The sequence below is a fragment of the Acipenser ruthenus genome, chromosome 10 (assembly GCF_902713425.1).
Source record: "Acipenser ruthenus chromosome 10, fAciRut3.2 maternal haplotype, whole genome shotgun sequence".
Classification (NCBI taxonomy): Eukaryota; Metazoa; Chordata; class Actinopteri; order Acipenseriformes; family Acipenseridae; genus Acipenser; species Acipenser ruthenus.
This window is the reverse complement of record NC_081198.1, coordinates 4,205,931-4,224,593: the sequence shown is the minus strand read 5'-3', so window position 1 is coordinate 4,224,593 and position 18,663 is coordinate 4,205,931. Positions and strand designations below refer to the sequence as shown.

The 18,663-nt window shown below is 36.1% G+C and overlaps 1 protein-coding gene across 1 annotated transcript; it reads right to left on the bottom strand.

Annotated features, from left to right (window-relative positions):
• Nucleotides 1-732: 732 nt before the first annotated feature.
• On the bottom strand, nucleotides 733-11,486 carry LOC117411307 (calcium-activated chloride channel regulator 1-like). The gene is made up of 14 exons (XM_034018609.3): nucleotides 11,315-11,486; nucleotides 9,757-9,894; nucleotides 9,273-9,423; nucleotides 8,118-8,226; nucleotides 7,826-8,003; nucleotides 7,070-7,288; nucleotides 6,186-6,410; nucleotides 5,740-5,917; nucleotides 4,996-5,102; nucleotides 4,119-4,340; nucleotides 3,450-3,720; nucleotides 2,127-2,291; nucleotides 1,479-1,712; nucleotides 733-1,311 (listed from the first exon to the last, which is right to left on the bottom strand). The coding sequence occupies exons 1-14, from the start codon at nucleotides 11,474-11,476 to the stop codon at nucleotides 932-934; spliced, it is 2,739 nt and encodes a 912-aa protein (XP_033874500.3). The 5' UTR covers nucleotides 11,477-11,486; the 3' UTR covers nucleotides 733-931.
• Nucleotides 11,487-18,663: the final 7,177 nt, after the last annotated feature.

Sequence of the window (18,663 nt, the reverse complement as noted above, 5' to 3'; positions counted from 1 at the left end):
CCACCCCCCAAAATGTACAATATCCATTGGTGCATTTTCGAACTATTAAAATATCCCTTAAAAAAGCATCAGCTTTTGCAATACAAATAGTTACCGTGTAACATATGTTATTGTATCATGTCTCGACTTTATTGTGATGTTTATAACTACAGTCTTGGTTTCTTGGCTTCCGGGTGTTGGTTAAGGGCGGTCGTATGTTCTGTGTGTCACACACAGCAATGGTCTGGAAGCACAGCTTAGAATTTAGAACATCATGCAAAATTAACCCTTAAATGTTGGGCGTACTCTGTGTTGTCAAATTATAAAAGCGTCTCAGTTTTATTTGTCTTACTTTGCATTGTACTGAAACAAAAATGCAGCAGATGGCGCTACAGTATTTATAATGTCGATTTGCTATAATAACAGTATGATACCTGACTATCACCTTGTTCATCGTCAGACAGCTCAGACTTTCAGATTTTATATGGAATTGAATTTGAATACACATTCATAGGTAAATGCCAGAAGGTTGTTGTTAAGTCTGCATGGTGCTTAGTATTATAATTATTTTCTGCGATTGATCTTGTACAGTTCTGTACTGTTTCTGGAGCACAATTACTTTAGCCTGTTTGAATTTTACATATAGAGGCGAGCATAACCCAGTGAAGTTGATATGGAAGAATAGCTGTCCAAGTCTACAACAGTGTAAGGGATGAGCTTAAATGGTTAAATAAGATGGTTTAATATGTTTAATATTAACAGGTACATTACACAGACATTTTAGTGTTTTTTGTATTGAGGCTATTACATATATTTTACATCAAGTACTGAAGTGTAATTGGTAAATCAGCTTGATCTTAAGTTGTATAAGCATGCAACAAAATATTGAATGAACAAGATGTGGGTATTAATCTGAATGTGTTGCCTTGTAGGACAATCATTATAATTTTCTTTATGCAGAAAAACTTTTCTTTCTTTTCAAAATGCACAGAGTTGTACTGGCGATAATGCATATAGCTGCCACTGAACCTGTTACTGCTAAAACAATGGTTGTGATATTTATGCTATCTATTACAGTGGGTGGTGCCATTATCATAGATGCCTGGGCAATGTTAGAAACATCTGCAGAAAGTGACTGGGTGTCTTTGGCTCTGGCTGCAAAGTAGATTATTGTCCCATTCTCTATTGGTATTTCCTTGGGTGTGAAGATAAATGTTTCCTTGGAGCCGGCCAGCTTTGGTGAAAGACCTTGTGTGTTCACATGTAGACCAGCAGAGAAGTTGTTTCTTAGTTCTTGGAAGTTTGTACTCATCCGTATCTCGTAGGATTCAGCTGAAATGGGAAAAGGATAAGTCACAGTAACTGGAGCATGAACTGGATGGTTGTCTTACGAATAAATTAATTCTATTGTTGCATGAACAACGTTGTCTACTTGTGCTGTTGTTTTACAAATATTAACCTATATTTGTGTTTGATTGATTTTGAGCAGTGCAGCTCACCTGTTCCCTGGTCAAAGTCTTCTCCAGGGGCTGTCCATGAAAGAAACACCTTGTAATCTTTGAATTCTGCATCCAAGTCTGTAATTCTACAGGGAGGGAAACGTGGTGGTTGAGCATTAGGGTCCAACGTGACTGTAAATCCACCACCTGAGGTTGTTCTGCTGAAGCTTCCTAAATTCAGCTGGAGGTCTTCCTCATTGACTGGTGGCTTTTCAGGGTTCAATTCAATTTTGCCTGTTAACAGAAATAATAATAATAATAATAATATTAATAATAATAATAATAATAATAATAATAATAATAATAATAATAACAATAATAATAATAATAATAATAATGAATAAAATTAAACAAACCATGCTTATTATGTTCTGTTACACCAACCTAACATGTATATACGTATAACACGCTGTCATAAGATCTGTTACGAAAAAGCAATTGCAAATTTAGGTAGTTCTTGATTTGTAAACATTAGCATTTTTATTTTAAATAATTTTATAATCACAGAAAATGAATAACCCTAATTATAAAGGATTAATTGCATACAGTTGTGTAGTTATACAGTGTTATGTAGTTGTTATAAAGCTATGATGAATGCTACATAGTGTCCAGCTCAAAGTGCTACTATGATTTTTAGCGTTCTGTTACCATCTTTGACGTATCCAGGAATGTACATGGCTCGACCCTGTCTCCTCACCGCCAGTCTTGTTGTGCCCTTGCTTCCTTGTACATTCACTTTCAGGCTGTGCCTTCCATTTTGAAGATTTATGAAATATCTGGAATATATACCATCATTCTTAACAAGATCTGGAGCTATCCAACAAAAAGACAAAAACAAATCAGTACACAGGAATTTATATTATATAGATACGTGTTAAAGTTCAAGCAGAACTGGACACCTTAATCTCATTTTCTTAATTACTAATTTGAGTGTTAATTTGACGATGCACCTTGAGTCATATTGTACCCTTATTTTACAGTGAATGCCACTGTCCTAAAATAATTGCACACAGCTTTCAGTGTGTTTCAGTAGTTTGGTACTTTATAAAAGCCTATATAAAGATAGCTGTCCCATAATTAAAATATAAAATTCTAGGGTAAAACTGCTAAAATTGGCAAAACATTTTTTTGTTTGCTTTTTATTTGGTAGGTAAAGCTGCAAGATAGCTGCATCATAATAACTGGTAATATTACAGTTATGAATGATGATAGTATTTAAGAAAACAAATACACAATTAAAGGGGGAGTCTCAAGTAGGTTATATTTATCTTACCTGAATTCTGATCCCCTGGAAACTATACACAATTTTTGTAAAATTATTTACAGCACCTAATGAGTCCTTTGATTGCTGAGTAGGAGCATCTTTCTCCTTCTAGAATCCTAATAAAAACTATAAGAAACTAAGTCAATCAGACAAGTTTCCTTAGTTTCTTATAGTTTTACCTTGGAATTCTGATTGCTAATTTTACAGGCATTGATCATCCTTCTAGAATTCTGCTAGAAAAGAATGTAATAGTGCAGTCCAGAATTCACCAACTAAATGTGCAAAATGCAAGCTGCGCCCACAACTGGAATTTGAGGAAAAAAAAAAAAGAAAAGTGAAACTAGAAGATTCAAGTTGGTTTGTTCCAACAAATACATTTTAAAAATCTAAATCAGGATTTGACAACTGCAGAATTCGTGAGAAGGGAAATTAATTAGATTTAATGCCAACATTATTTGATCACCGTGCAAGCATTCACTCAGATTTTAAGAACAAAAGATAAACCTTGCCACTAACTTTTCTATGGAGGCTTCTAGGTTTCTATTACTTTACAATATTTTGCGTGCAACATGACAGGTACCTGCAGCACAGCAGTCAAAGGAGTAAATAGATATAATTTACAGTAAATAGTTATAATGAATGAATATTGAGACTCCCCCTTTAAATAAATAAGTGGAACTGTCCAGTCTTTCTAGGATTCCCAATACCTCCTCCCTCATCCAGAAGCTGAAGAGTAGTTATATTTCCAGTCTCTGTTTCAATAACAGCTGTCACGTTTGCATGCACTATAGGCAAGAAACCCTGTTTGACTTCAGCATAAACCACCATTGGAGCATTCCCAGTACTGGTGTCTTGGTTCATGTGGGAGTTAACAGTCACTGGTGGCACATTGGCGTCTGCTGCCCGGGAAGTCACTGTCATAGTTAGACTTTGAACGGTAGTTAGTGTGTTGAAGAGACTATAAGTCCAGTCCCCTGTCTGAAAGTACACAAAAGTTAGGAAAAGTATTGTTCATTTATGAAGTTACAGAATGGGACCCAAAATCAAATATAACAAATTATGTTTTTAGTTTGGTTTTACTGAATTACAAGATAATGTTTAGGTTATTTAAATAAATCTATTTTGAAACTATTTATTTTATATTCATCAAGAAAAAAAAAAGACCTAATTTAAATGTTTTGTTTTTCTACGTGGCCCGAAACATCTGTATCTGGAACATTCTCGTACCGAACAGGGGACATCTTTTAAGACGGATGTTCATATAACTGAATTGAAATCTTTTCCTACAATACCTATTAAAATGCCTTTCTGCCTTATGACCAGCTCAGCCATTTCACATCCTTACATTCTGACTCAGAAAACCCTTCTATCCATACCTGTGCTATTCCTGGTATATTCAGACGAGCAGTTCCAAAGGAGGTTTCTACTGTGAAGTTTACATTCTCATAGGTTTGTCCACCTGGGCTTCTTACATACATGACAGGCATAGTTGTCTCCCAAGTGACCACAAAAAAGGTGTCTTTTCCAACAGTTTTATCAATGGACACAGTTCCATTAAACCAGTCCTTGGCTTTCATTTTCTGCCCAGAACTTTCAAGCTATTCATGAAAACAAAACGAAATGGGATTAATGATTACATTTTTTTTTTAAATGCATTAAAGAAGAATCATATAGTTATACCTATTGTAACAAAACCCATGATTAAGGTTGTTCGTATTTTTGGGGAAGTAACTTCTGACAGATGAGTAATCTGTATCATCGGGAGAACCTAGAGAGGTCTAAATATGATTGAATACAAGTTAGGTATGAAATAAAAATGGTGACTAATAGATAATTTGTGGAATTCAAACAACATTTCAACTCAAACCAGGAAACCAGACTCCTTCAGGATTTTCCATTGTTACAAAATAGCTTATTTCAACTGGTAATATTCCTGAAACCATGTCAGTTGTAAAGTTAAGATATAAAATGTACATCACATCCAAATAAAGGGTTTAGAAAGGTCTTAACAAACAGCATATCATATTTCTGTAGAGCAGCAAACAGTCCAATTTAGAAATAAAACCAGTCCTTTGGTAGTTAAAATAAAATAAGCAATCTTGCATGGGAAAACTGCAGAAAACAGAGAAAACCATCTATATGCCTGTATTGGTGCTTGACCAAACACCGGAGACAAGACAATTTAATTAAAGTGACCATGTATTCTATTCAGGCAGTGTTTTTTAAAAAGAAAACCTGTACTATCAATCTGACCTGGATTGACTGCTTAGTGAGATTTCCATCAGAGGTTCTAATGGCAGCAAAGGCATCGATAAGGCTAGTGGAATCCACCTGATCATGGGCAGTAAAAAATAATCCTCCTGTAGATTTGAATACACATTATTATTAATTTATTAGCAGACACCCTTATCCAGGGCGACTTACAATTGTTACAAGATATCACATTATTTTTACCCATTTATAAAATTGGGTTTTTACTGGAGCAATCTATTTAAAGTACCTTTCTCAAGGGTACAGCAACAGTGTCCCCCACCTGGGATTGAACCCACAACCCTCCGGTCAAGAGTCCAGTGCCCTAACCACTACTCCACACTGCTGCCCTATGGTAACTTATATAAGCAGGCATATACGTAGCGAACCATGGAAAGCATTTAGAGTTGTTTAACCACCCCCCCCCCCCCCTCCCCATATTTAAATAACAAACCAGTGTTCTTAGTCTGAAACACAATTTAAAACAGACTCAGACGAATAATAAAGGCCATATAAAAACACACCACATTTATAGAATGTGTAATCATCACATTCTTCCCAAGCACAGACAAGACTGGTCCCTGAACATCACAGACAGCATGCATACTGCTCAGGCTCACTGATTGGAATTAAACCACAAATTTCACGTTTCTATGCATTCATTTTGTGGTGGTATCAGAACAAGATGCCTTGGTCAGCCTGAGAAAGTCTGGAAACAACTGATTTAGATCAAACACCATAGCTTACCTGTGTCTGAAGACATGTTGTAAAGAATTTTATCTGCGCTTTGTCCAAAAGCTACTGTGTGGACAATAGCTCCACTGTCTTGAACTTTGGTCAAACAGTTTACGGGTGTATTGTTTATCCCATCCGTTAGAAGAATAATTTCATCACTATCAGTCTTTGAGTCATCTTTGCGAAGTTCCTACATAAAAACAAAACCATGTCAACTGTAATATAAACCAAACATGCTGTATATTTCTACCTCTCTGTCTCTGTCTCTCTCTCTCTCTCTGTCTCTCTCTCTCTCTCTCTCTCTCCCTCTCTCTCTCTCTCTCTCTCTCTCTCTCTCTATATATATATATATATATATCCAGACTGAAGTAATACATATCAATGCCATTTTAAAGCCAACCTAACTAACATATACAGTACATAAGTCTAGTAATGCAATAAAAAGTGATTCACTTCACCTCAAAAGCTTTGTCAAGTCCTCTGCAAATTTCTGTTCCACCACTAGCTGCTGTCGGCAGTTTATTTACTAGTGCTATTCGAGAAGCATCACCTTCAATTAAAGACAATGTTTGTACTATATTGCCAACACTGCTAAAAGTAACAATTCCAACCCAGGAGCCTTCTTCAATTATCTGACGTAGAAATATTTCTGCAGCCTGTTGCAATTGTTTCAATCTGTTACCCTTTGAAATAAATAAATAATATTAGAACACTCACACATGCATATTATGTTGTGAAAGTAAAAAAAAAAAAAGTGTTTTATATTAGCATGCACTCCTGTTATGTTACAATGGGCACAAACACAAGTTGAAGGGTTGTTTATACCTTCTATTTCCATGTCCCTGAAGCAAATAAAATTAGTTCTGTCAGATATAGGTGCCTGACATTTCAGTGTTGCTCACTGTTTGGTACCTCTGATACGGTAGCAGGAACAGAGTTTGAAACAAACTTTTATACAATCATTGATTTTAGTTTTCTTACAGTAGCTCTACAGTAACTGATTTACTGGGTATCCCTATCATGATTGATCCTGTAGGACATGTATCTCAAAAGAAACATTAAAAAAAATAAAATGACATTTTTTCAGTAGAAAATTATGGAAATTACTAAAAATGTTTTTTTTTTTATTTTATTTTTGTTTATACCATCATGCAGATGACTTGTAGAATCACCATGTGTTATGTGTGATTAGCAGAATGTCTATAAAAAAACCATACATTTTATTTGTATATTTACACTTGAAAGTATTTATTTGATATGAAATACCATAAACAAAAATACACTGGCTTGGATTTCATAGATTCTAGCAAAATAAAGATATTCTTTATGTAGTAATACATACACTCATGCTCCCGGACACATCCAGAACAAAGCAGACTACTCGATCACTCTGCTGAATCAGAGTAAATATGGGTGGTGGAGGAGTTGTTGTCATGCTGGCACTTCCCTTATAGTCCTCAGAATCTCTGATCACCTCCCACACACTTCTGTAGTTGCACATTTTGTTTTGCATGTTTGGAGCTTCAGAATTGTGGGTAGTTTCGGCACAAAACTCTGTTACCTATGAGATTTAAGATTTATTTTAAACCCTATATTTTTCTAATTGTCATTTCAGACTTTATGGATGGATGCATTTATGGATACATTTAATAAAACTTGAAAATGGCTTTCAAATACTAGTATGTTAAAATATTATTAAACTTCAAAATAATAACGAGACATTTTAAATGCAGAATAACACACCTGAAGCTTGGGTTGTATCAGTGCAATTTGAGACTTCTTGTGTGTTAATCCATCAATCTCTCTTTTCTACTTTCACCTCAAGAAGAGACCTCTGAGGTCTGGAAAGCTTGTGATTAATTATTTAGTTAGTCCAATAAAAGGGATCTGCTCTCCTTCTCTGTGTCATACATATATAAAACCTTTGGATAGCTTGCAGAAGCTTTTATTTGAACGAAAATGAAATCTAAATAAATTATTTTAGTCTTTTCACAATCAAAGAGGATTGTGGCACTCAGGGAGCAGGGGTTGCTCCAAAACAAAACTGCAAGTTCAGGCATTTCTTTTCATTTGAAATGTTTAGGGCTTCAATACTTACAGATGATAGGCTCTGGAGGAACATTATGGACGTGGCTGTATTTTGGTTTTTGTCTGGGAAAAACTTGCAGTTCCCTGTTGGTAATGATGTAGCGGGGTCGATGGTGCATGTCTCAACAGTGCACGAAGATCCTATACAGGACAGAGCCCCTGTGCTGCCACTGATATCTTTTGAGCATCTACGCATTCAGAGAAATGCAGTTACAGCAGTACAGTACAACACATTTTTGGTATGAATCAGCAATCACTTTGCCCAGTTGTCCACAGTTTCCAATGTACAACTAGACACATACCTTGTTGGTTCAGCCTTTTTGTCCTTGGATATATAAAATGGCTGCTGCTCATTATATTCATCATAGACTCCCCATCGAAGGTGGGCCCACTCATGTACAAACACTTTGTCTGCAAAATAACCACATTTGATGTTAGTCTCTCATACATAGTATATATGTTTAAAAATAAACATAGTAGACATAATCTTTTATAAATGTTTTGGTCCTATTTAAATTACTGTGTACACATATTAAAAATCAACTACAATCTATTATTGTAGCATGGCCAGGTCCTGTTGTAGGTGAGTACACAGGGTCTGGAAAGTATGGGGATGATTTCATAGAATACTATGTTTAAAATGGTCAAGTACATCATTAGTAGTAGTAGTGCCTGTACAAAATAAATTTGAGGGGTATTTTAGCCCCTGTTGTGCATTGTTTGACAGACCTTTTTGTATTTTTTCATAGCACAGTTGTTTTTTTATACCGTTTTTTATAACATCATCCCCTTTTTAGGATATCTTGAAACAAAACTCGCTCTCTACAGCAGTTACTGCACAGTGTAATATTTCTTAATGCTTGTCATTTAAGGTTTAACTTAATTGTTATATTACAGTACATGACTGTGTGATACAAGCAGAGGGTACAAAGTTTTCAGTATTTTCAGCTTCTTTGTTTATGGTAAATTGGTTATAATTGATCAGTTATTTTTAAGGCTTATTTTGTATTTATAAATGTATCGTGTACCAATATGTATACATTTTTTAAGTATTTATTCATTGGTACTCAAATTGTCTCTATTTTTAAATGTTTACACCCGGCTGTGCATACGAGTACCTGCACTTCTTTGTTGAGAATTTCACCCCTGGGTACTACTGTTACGTTTCATAATAAGTATCATCTAATTACTTTGTATTTCAGAAACTGGGCTAATGAAAGGTAAGATTTACTGTCATAATTTGTATTTTGCAACAGAAAAACAGGAAGAGGTCACACAAGGGAGAGGTCTGATAAGTCTGTAGAAGCTTCCACTAATCAGTTATTTAATTGGCTTATCTTTCTTTATGGTTATAGTTTGTTGCAACTTTTATGGTAATTAAACATTTGGGAATGCTTTGATGCAAGTTAAATGAAGTTTAGAGATCAGCCACCATAGCAACTCCGTGTATTTCTCACCTCGAGGTCCATAAACACCAATCATGATGTCATCCAATAAGAATTTAGGTGTTAAATGAATATACTGCCCCATCTGGCCACATTCGTCATATTGCAAAGTGTAAGGGTCATCTCCATGTTTTAGATACGGCTCAGCAACAATTACATTTGCCTTTAAAAAAAAAACGACATTAATTGTAATATCCATATCAAACGTATTTAAATTAAACATATACATTGCTTTTGTCTTCATACAGTCTCAGTTGAAATTTACAGTTTTTCCATGTGGGGGATGACCTCAATGAATAGCGTTATGATCATTTTAAAGCTTGTTTCAATGGCTTTCCATCGAGAAATAGTGATTTGTAACCCTTTGAACAATGACCCTGATGATCATAACGCTATTCAAGAAAAGGGATTTTTAACACTTTGGTTATCACTCCTTAATTCAACACAATTCAAGTAGGTTACTGCCAAAAAAAAATTGTATTTCAATTATTCTTACCTTTTCATATGATTCGGTCCTTCCTTTAGTGTAATTAACTGGTGCCCAGGTAATGGGAAGTAAGATTTTCACCTCTTTGAAATAGAACCTGCGTCCAGTAGCACTAAAGAGGTATTTAGAGGCACTTTCAACCATATCCTAGAACCCATTAAGACAAAATAAATGAAAACTCAGAATCTTAGAACTGCAGCATTTGATTAAATAGTACAACATTCAATCATACTTTCTACACTGATTGTATAAGCTTACTTAAAATGAATGTATAAGTATTTTTGTCAATGTAGGGTTGGAAGCTTAATTGAATACAGAGGTGGAGAGGAGTGAAATAGAATAATTGAGCACCACAGTATGTGTTGATTGAATCGCACCATCTGACAAGTAAACTTACACTCATTCACCTTAACCAAAAAGCTGTGACAGTGTAGTGTAATTTACAGAATCAAATTGTTCCAAAACAATTGCAATTGTTTTAAAAAAATGTAACTAAAAGGCCAGTTTTCAGTCTGGTATCTGGAGACTGTAGGGCCCTTGTTATACTGGAGTGTCTAATACAATTATTATTATTTTATTATTTATTTATTAGCAGACACCCTTATCCAGGGCAACTTACAATTGTTATAAGATATCACATTATACATTATACAGATATCACATTATTTTTACATACAATTACCCATTTATACAGCTGGGTTTTTACTGGAGCAATCTAGGTAACGTACCTTGCTCAAGGGTACAGCAGCAGTGTTCCCCACTGGGGATTGAACCCACAACCCTCCGGTCAAGTCCAAAGCCCTAACCACTACTCCACACTGCTGCCCGCTGCTGCCTCCACAATAAGATCTATATCTGGCTGTCTCTTCATTTCAATATTAGTCCCCAGAGTAGCATGTCATAGGTGTTAATTTTATCAAATTATTTAACACCAGGTAGAAACAGCAAGGTTCTTGTTTCATATATAATTCAAGTACTGAGCAGTTGGAATCGATCTGTTGAGAAGTTGTCTAGAAGCTGTGATAAATCTGCAGGAGGTCATACGTAATTTGGATACAGTTAAGTTATACTGAACAAGGTCAGTGTTTATGATTTAGACTTTTATTTCAAAACATACTGCTGTTAATGAAAATCTTAGCAGATATATTTTTACTATTCTGTACCTTAAGGTAAAAGAGGTTTTTAGTAAATAATCAGAAACAGTCAATAGTTGTGCAATAGGGAAGTTATAGCTTAAATATGTGTTGGAGCAGGAAACTAACAAAATAAGTCTTAATAAGCATTATAAGACTTATAATATAATATATATATGAAAGATGAGCACATAATTGGAATGTGAATATAATGGATAATGCACACAAACACAAACACAGCAAATACATTTGCATCTACTGACTAGTTATTAACATGTAACTGAACTTCAGGAAATGTAATTGAAATTTAAAGAAATACTTAATAATGGCATGCAAAATAAAGCATTACTGGAAGATATTTTTTTATATAAATATTTGCTGTAGATTAACCCTTTAAAAAAAAAGTTTATTGGTTAATTAATGGAAGGTTTTACCTGTAGTTTTGTGATGATATTTTGATCTTCTGGAACTCCAGGGTTGACTGCAATCACTAGATTGGTATATCCGTTACCCTCCAAACGAATATTATGACTCCTTGAAGCAACAGCAGCTGTGTGCAGCACCAGCAGCAATGAAATCAATCTGAAGCAGCCCATTGCTGGACAGTGCTATGGATTTCAAAAAAAGAAATGTCCAGAATTTGAATGTGCACATTTTATACTCTGTTTTATTACCTATCTTTATCAGGGCATTTTTATTGTTTGTCCTTGCCAAGATTTTAAAGCAGTTTTGTACTAGTAAGGGGAAGGTACCCAGTTGTAAATCATAAATAGATGTGTTACGCAACACTGGACTTTCTGGATTTTAATTAAAAAAAGACAATGCAGCCTGATTCCTTGCTGTAAAAGTGTGTGTCATTTAATCTAGTATATATATATATATATATATATATATATATATATATATATATATATATATATATATATATATATGGTGGTTAGCGTTGCTGCCTCACAGCTCCCTGGTCCTGGGTTCGATTTGGGCCTCAGGGGTCTGTCTGTGTGGAGTTTGCATGTTCTCACCGTGTTCATGTGTGTTTCCTCCTGGTACTTCCATCAGATGTTTAGCCACTGCTCTCTCTATAACTTTGGACAAAAAGGAGAAGTTTGAGATAGGCTTAAAATTATTAAGAACATTTTTGATCTAAGGTTGATTTTTTAAGTAAAGGTTTTATTACATCGGCCTTAAAGGAGTTGGGAACAATACCAGATGACAGGGAACCATTTATCGTATTTAAGACTGTGGTGTCTATCTTAGAAAAAACATCTTTACACAATTTAGTGGGAATAGGATCTAAAGCACGTGTAGTTGATTTTGTCCCATCAACTAAGTCAGTCAGATCAGGTTGGCTAATAGAAGGAAAGGATGCAAAGATTTGATCTATTTTAGTTTTATAAGTATTGCAGAGTGTCTCATCTAGGATGAGTGTGTGATCTGATATTTGATTTCTTATATTAATAATTGTATTATTAAAGTGAAGGGGTGAGGCTGTAGCGTGGGGGGAGATGCACTTTATTTCAAACAAACATCGCACTAAGTAAAAGTATACGCAGAGTTGAACAGTGTGTGCTATACAAGAGCCTTTTTTCTGCTGTACACCTATGCCCCTCCCCCCCCTCCCCCCTCCCCAGCTCTCTGGCACCACTAATAGAATGTGCAGATGACATATGTAGGTATTGATGCATATCAGTAGATTTTGAGTAAAGATCTGATTTAATCAAGTTTAACAGCTAATAATTCAATTTCAGATTTTGTTGACCATTGATCCGCGGAAATGTCAGGGTGGGTATTATTTGCTAATTTTTGAAACTGGAAAAGAGATTATTTTCCATCCATCAACATATCTTATGTATTTTAATGGTGTCTTGTCTTGTTTACTCAATAGCATTTCCTCCCATGTATCCATATACTGCATGTGCTTGAAAAATACATCTTATTTTTATATATATAGACACACACACACACGCAATTAGCGAAAATACGTGATATATTACGTCAGTCAAATCTTTACATTTTTTAAAATAATTATTTGTATCTTTACCTGTGTTCCTCTACAGTTTATCAAAGTAACACTGAGGTTTGAAATGTTGAATCTCCAGTATGTGAACCATGTGACTTTGCTACCATTCTGCAAAGAGATCACAGAACGTTTTCTTTGCCTCAGGAAGGTTGTACAGTGACTGCTGTTTTGCAGCCAACATTTTAATTATCAAAATGTAATCAGGAATAAGTTATTCCTTAATCTGCATGTGACAGAAATAGAATGATCTTTGGTCGCCAGATGCCAACACCAACCCGGACATCACTCCACTTGTTACCACGATTAATTGTATTTTGCACCACAAGCACTACAGCACTCACCCAGGACTGGTGACCGTGTTTGTGTATTGTGCGTGTACTATTGACTGTGTTTATTATTTGGGACTGCAACCCATTTATTTAGTCCAGTGCATTACACATTGTTGTGTATTGCCTGGAATTATTGTTTGGTCACCAGACCAGGATAATAATTAAAAAACAGTTCTGAGTGGATTACAATTGTCTGTCTCCTGATTACACACCTAATCACTCCTGCACTTGTACACTGCAAGCCACTTTGCCACAGTGCACCATGACCAAAGAGTAAAGAAAACAGGGAAATAAAACTGTAGTGTTCATAAAAACAGGGGATTCCCTGACATAGCACTGTTCATGATGCCTTCCTTAATGACTTGACTGTACATATTGAGCAATAAAACTATAAAATATAATGTTCATTGCCGATTTCTCATGTCACATCCTTCACTAAATCATACTGGGTCACTTTCCCCTCACAACAAAGTTTCCTCAATATTTACAGTAAATTCAACAAGGAAGGGGGGCTCCCGAGTGGCGCATCCAGTAAAAGCACTTGCTAGAGTGCAGGATGCGCTCTATAGCCTGGACGTCGCCGGTTCGAGTCCAGGCTATTCCACAGCCGACTGTGAACGGGAGCTCCCAGGGGGCAGCGCCCAATTGGCCGAGGGCGGGAGGGCCAGGTCTGCCAGGGTGTCCTCGGCTCACCGCGCACCAGCGACCCCTGTAGTCTGGCCGGGCGCCTGCGGGCTTGCCTGTAAGCTGCCCAGAGCTGCGTTGTCCTCTGAGGCGGCTGCACAGTGAGTTCGCAGTGTGTAAAGAAGCGGGCGGCTGACGGCACACGCTTCAGAGGACAGCGTGTGTTCATCTTCGCCTCTCCCGAGTCAGCGCAGGGGTGGTAGCGGTGAGCTGAGCCTAAAAAATAATTGGGCATTTCAAATTGGGAACGACTAAATTATTAAAAAAAATAATAATAATAATTCATCAAGGAAGGAACCAGGAACAGTGCTATGCCAGTTAATCCCGTTTTTATGAACTCTACAGTTCAATCCTCATGAGTGTCTTTTGTTGTCTTGCTGTTTATTCTTCAGAACACCTATAATTGCACTGCCAAAAATGAGAAAGAAAACACAATAACCCTGTAACTATTACAGCAAGGCCTGTGACATAATTATTATTATTTATTTCTTAGCAGACATCCTTATCCAGGGTGACTTACAATTGTTACAAGATACCACATTATTTTTTACAGAAAATTACATTATTTTATTTATTTATCTATTTATTTTTACACATTAATTTTACTTACAATTACTCATTTATACAGTTTTTTTTTTTTTTTTTTACTGGAGCAATTTAGGTAAAGTACCTTGCTCAAGGGTACAGCAGCAGTGTCCCCACCTGGGATTGAACCCACGACCCTCTGGTCAAGAGTCCAGAGCCCTAACCACTACATCCTGCAGAGTAGAGGATTTGTCCATTTTCTATAGTTAATTCATCAGGTATAAATGCAAATTGTTCCTTGGAGCCAGCGGCCTGCGGTGAAAGTTTGGATGTGTTCACAAGAACAGCAGCAGTGAAATTGTCTCGAAGTTTTTGTAGGTTTTTACTCATTCAGATCTCATATGCTTCCAGCAATCGGTTTCAAGGCAAAGGGGTTCAGTACTTTAGAGTGAAATGTAAAATATACTAGGGTTCATAGGGATCATAGGGTTTAGTAGGGATGTGTTGATACTCTCTGAGTAATTCCCTGAAGGAAGTTTTTGTTGGCAGGGTTTAAACGAAAACAGACAAACCTGTTAATTAATGTGCTAATTTCAGAACATGAAAAGCTGTCTTTCCCTCACGTTTACAATTCACCTCCACATTGAGTGATTTAAAAGCCAGTCTGAAGCACATTTTCATTTCCCCCTGAGCATTGACATTTCTGTGCTGTTGGACCGATGCGGTACATTACAACATCTTAAAGAGAATGACTTAGAAACGTATTGGCACACCCCTACTATAAAACCCCATAGAACAATAGCAAGAATGGGATGTTTGTGTGTACCGTTTGGTGCCTGTTGTACAACATTGTGTCGATGTTTTATTTCTTTATTTTCATCAATAAATCCAACACAAGTGTTGATCCCTCTGCTCTCTGGACAGCTGAAAGGACACATTGCTCCCTCTGGTGTGCTGGTGTTGTTTTCACCTAAATAAGAAACAGGATTCAAACAAGATTTTGAGAAATGTTCCAGTAATGTATACATATTTTTTCACTTTGAACAATGGACATTGCTAAAACCTCTTGTACAAGGAGTGAATATAAAGTGTGGTGACAGAATAAATAGGGCCTCATCTACAGAAAAATGAAAGAGAAACTTACAAGAAGGTTGTACATATATTTTTTTATAAACAAAGAAATTAAAATATGTAGAAATAATAATAAGGTATTGGCAAAGGACTGCTGGGCTGAATGGACATTAACAACCAAGGGCTGTTGGGGTTATGAAACATTTAAAGTCAATTACATTGCCAAATGGTTGCACTGCAGTTGTCTTGTATGACATGTTCATGTTAACCCAGGCCATCAACACTCCATTTAGTAACTGAGCTGAGGCCTTTCCTTCAGATGAGACGTAAAACTGAGGTCCTATTGAAAGTGACTCTGCAGCAGCAGTTGTGAAGCATAATTCAACCCCTAGTCTCGCTTTGTATAAAAGCGTCTGCTAAATGACCAATTATTATTATTATTATTATTATTATTATTATTATTATTATTATTATTAATAATAATAATAATAATAATAATAATAATAATAATACCACCAGGTGGTCTCGTATTTTAGTGGAGTCATTTATTCAGGCAGGGATGAAGCATCCAGATGGAATTTCATGAGGGGCAGGATTTAACTTTTGAAGAATGATTGATGGCAGGAGTGCTGGATTAGTCCGGCAAGGTGTGTATATTCAATTTACTGCTGAACTGCACGGCGGAGGGGGTGTGTGCGTAGGATGTGCAGATGACATACGTAGGTACTGATGCGTATCAGTAGGTTTTGAGTTAAGATCTGTTTTAATAGATGCTTGATCAAGTTTAACAGCTAAGAATTCAATTTCAGATTTTGTCCACCATCGATCCACAGAAATGTTAGGGTGGATATTATTTGCTAATTTATGAAACTGGAAAAGAGATTATTTTCCATCCATCCACATATCTTATGTTTTTTAATGGTGTCTTGTCTAGTTTACTCAATAGCATTTCCTCCCATGTATCCATGTGATTGCAAAATACATCTTATATATATATACACACACGCAGTTAGTGAAAATACGTGATATATTACCAGTCAGTCGAATTTTTACATTTTTTAAAATAATTATTTGTATCTTTACCTGTGTTCCTCTACAGTTTATCAAAGTAACACTGAGGACTGAAATGTTGAATCCCCAGTATGTGAACCATGTGACTTTGCTACCATTCTGCAAAGAGATCACAGAACTTTTTCATTGCCCCAGGAAGGCTGTACAGTGACTGTCTGCTGTTTTTCAGCCAATGTTGTAACAATCAAAATGCAATTAGAAATAAGACATTGCTAATCATAAACCTTAATGTGCACCATGACCAAAGATCAAATAAAACAGGGAAATAAAACTGAAACTGTAGTTTTCATAAAAACAGGGGATTCCCTGACATAGCACTGTTCATGATGCCTTCCTTAATGACTTGACTGTACATATTGAGCAATAAAACTATAAAATATAATGTTCATTGTCGATTTCTCATGTCACATCCTTCACTTAATCATACTGGGTCACTTTCCCCTCACAACAAAGTTTCCTCAATATTTACAGTAAATTCATCAAGGAAGGAACCAGGAACACTGCTATGCCAGTTAATCCCCTGTTTTTATGAACACTACAGTTCAATCCTCATGAGTGTCTTTTGTTGTGTCTTGCTGTTTATTCTTCAGAACACCTATAGTTGCACTGCCGAAAATGAGAAAGACAACACAACAATAACCCTGTAACTATTACAGCAAGGCCTGTGACATTACAACCTACAGATGTCAGGACTGCCCAGTCCCTGACCACATTCCGGCGCCTCCTTAAGACTCACCTCTTCAAACAGCACCTGTAGAACTCCTCTGTTTGTATCCTGGGACACTATCACCCTTCATGTAAATGTGCTTTATTTTGCTCTTATCTGCCCCCTATTTTACAGCATTTAATCCTGTACTTCAGAATACTGTAATCTGCCAAGTGTTTAACCTGTAGTACTTTGTATTTAATCATATCCTGATGTAACTATCACTATTTAATCATATCCTGATGTAACTATCACTATTATCTGATGTATTATTGAACTGTGGTTTGTCACACTTGTACTTTGCTTGAACAAAAGTTATTGTATTTCTTGCTCTTATTGTATTACTTGTATTGTAACACTTGAAATGTATTTGCTTACGATTGTAAGAAAGAAATAATAATAATAATTAATGTGCTAATTTCAGAACATGAAAAGCTGTCTTTCCCTCACGTTTACAATTCACCTCCACATTGAGTGATTTAAAAGCCAGTCTGAAGCACATTTTCCTTTCACCCGGAGCGTTGACATTTTTGTGCTGTTGGACCGATGCGGTACATTACAACATCTTAAAGAGAATGACTTAGAAACGTATTGGCACACCCCTACTATAAAACCCCATAGAGCAATAGCAAGAATGGGATGTTTGTGTGTACCGTGTGGTGCCTGTTGTACAACATTGTGTTGATGTTTTATTTCTTTATTTACATCAATAAATCCAACACAAGTGTTGATCCCTCTGCTCTCTGGACAGCTGAAAGGACCCATTGCTCCCTCTAGTGTGCTGATGTTGTTTTCACCTAATTAAGAAACAGGATTCAAACAAGATTTTGAGAAATGTACCAATAATGTATATTTATATAAACAACAGGGCTGCTTTGAAGCAACAGTCTGTGGTGTCTGCCTATTTTTCCACTGGAAATGCAGTTACAAGTTGTTCCATAAAGGGGCAAGCTTTATTAATTGATTAGGTTTGCCATGGTTACTTAGTTTGGGTCGACTTAGCGATGAGATGTGTGGAGAAATGAAAATGTCATGCTTGCCAGTGCCTGACTGGGAATAACTACAGCTTCACTCCTGCAGAAGAGGGACACAAACAAAGATTGCATCCTTTATATTGATGTATGTTAAGTTTTGTATTCTTCCTTAAAATCATTTTATGGTAATTTCTTCATAAACAATATCAGCTAGCGACTTCATATTTTCAGTTCTTTGGAAACTCCTCAGTCAAAATCTGGCACCCTTTGACTCGTGACCTAAAATAAACTTGGTACACGGCTGTATTCAGTGATTCTTAGTTGAGGGGGTGGTATATCATACAAGAAAAATGAACCGTTTCCTGCCAGTTATTTTATAAAACTGCCAAATCAGTTACAGAAA